At 50.1% G+C, this 1,664-nt stretch overlaps 2 protein-coding genes across 2 annotated transcripts; both read left to right on the top strand.

Moving 5' to 3' along the window:
* Positions 1-962: 962 nt before the first annotated feature.
* On the top strand, positions 963-1,268 carry T310_9099 (uncharacterized protein; the record flags this gene model as incomplete). Its single annotated transcript, XM_013468362.1, has 1 exon — positions 963-1,268. One exon carries the CDS (start codon positions 963-965, stop codon positions 1,266-1,268), a length of 306 nt encoding a protein of 101 aa, XP_013323816.1.
* Positions 1,269-1,664, top strand: T310_9098 (60S ribosome biogenesis protein Brx1; the record flags this gene model as incomplete). Its single annotated transcript, XM_013468361.1, has 1 exon — positions 1,269-1,664. A coding segment is annotated over one exon (396 nt), but the record flags the coding sequence as incomplete, so codon positions are not given.

The raw sequence follows: 1,664 nt of genomic DNA, 5'->3' as shown, positions 1-1,664 counted from the left end.
ACGACGCAGCAGGTCAATGGGTCCGGTGTGGGAACAGAACTGCCCGACAGCCAGTTTGGTGCGAGCTATTATACGCCCACAACAGCACAAAATCACCAGGTGAGCCATCCTCAGACAGGAGCTGCGGTCCCTGCGCCTGGTCCGTTTCAACCGCAGCAGTTATCATCTCATCACTATCCGTTCGGCAATGGAAACGACTTGCCTGGTTCCGAATCCTATCGTCCAGCGATGTCAGATCCGCAATTTGTGAACGGTCCTTGGACTTCGTTTCCCGGGGGAAGTGGTTATCCTCAGCAATCTCGATACGGTCCGTACGGAGGAGGAGGATTCAGATAAATGGAATGGCATATCGTGTCAGTTGCAATAAAACGGCATTGTGGGCTTGCACGAGATATCACCTTGCGAGCAGGGCATGTTTCGCTTTTAAATTTTTCCCTCCCTCTCCCTTCTTCGCTTGATATCCATATCCTCAGTCTGATTGTTATGATGATTTTTTTCTCTCTTCTCAATCCAATTGCTTGCATTCTTGATAGATGTTACGGAGTATGATGCTGTATCAAAGTTTTTTTTTTTCCCCCATTCGGTTCTTTGCATATAGATATCCACAGAGTGACGGTTTAGTAAAGAAAAAATAGAGTCGATTATTAGTTAGTGTTTTCCTCTATGGCTGGCATGAACCAGAGGTAGAAGATGCGAAGATGCATATGTTTATAAACATTCGAAGATGTCCTATGCTTATATCCATGGATCTGTCCACGGGTCCACTGGATATAATGCCTTCCTAAACGGGTATAGACGTTCTAGACCCACCCGTTGCAGATGTTCCAGAAATGGAAGGCGGTCACTATTTCCCGAGCACGGCAAAAAAAAAGTTCTGCCAACGCTTTTTGATAAAGGTTAAGCTTGTGCACAGCATCAAGCCAGCCATTAATTCATTAGTGGTGGTTCTGTTTGAGGGCTAGCTGTGGACTATACCGACCATGGCTTCCGTCTACAAATCAATCTCCAAGAAGGAGAAGAAGAAGAAGGAGCGCCCCGTGGCGGCGGAGGACGGGGATGTGACCATGGACGATGTGATGGAGAACGGCATTGACGACACTAGCGACAGCGAGGAAGAAGAGGAGCAGGAGGAACAGGAGGAAACTCAGGAGCAGTCCGGGTCAGGATCGGGCCAGCAGCAGCAGCAGACGCAGACGCAAAACAAATCCGGGTTGATGCCCAAGACTCGCGTTCTCATGCTTACCTCTAGAGGGGTTACGTATCGGTAAGGACGGGCTGGATTTATTTCATCTGTGCTTACTTTGCTATTTCATATTATTTCGCTAACGAGATTCAATGCTAGACACCGACATCTCCTCACCGATCTGATGGCGCTTCTCCCCCACACGCACAAGGAGAGTAAACTCGACACGAAAAAGAACGGCGGCTACAACCTGCTTCTCAACGACCTCGCGGAGCTGCATTCCTGCAATGTCGTGTTCTTCCTCGAGGCGCGGAAACGCGGTCAGGACCTCTATCTCTGGCTCTCGCTGCCGCCCAACGGTCCCACGATCAAGTTCCACGTGACGAACATCCACACGATGGGCGAGATGGGGACGGGCTTTGCGGGGAACTGCCTGAAAGGCGGACGGGGCCTTGTCGTCTTCGATCGCTCCTTTGACGAG

Source organism: Rasamsonia emersonii (assembly GCF_000968595.1).
Source record: "Rasamsonia emersonii CBS 393.64 chromosome Unknown ctg1118621760970, whole genome shotgun sequence".
NCBI lineage: Eukaryota > Fungi > Ascomycota > Eurotiomycetes > Eurotiales > Trichocomaceae > Rasamsonia > Rasamsonia emersonii.
The sequence above is the reverse complement of the archived record's forward strand: the minus strand, read 5'-3'. Positions and strand labels throughout refer to the sequence as shown.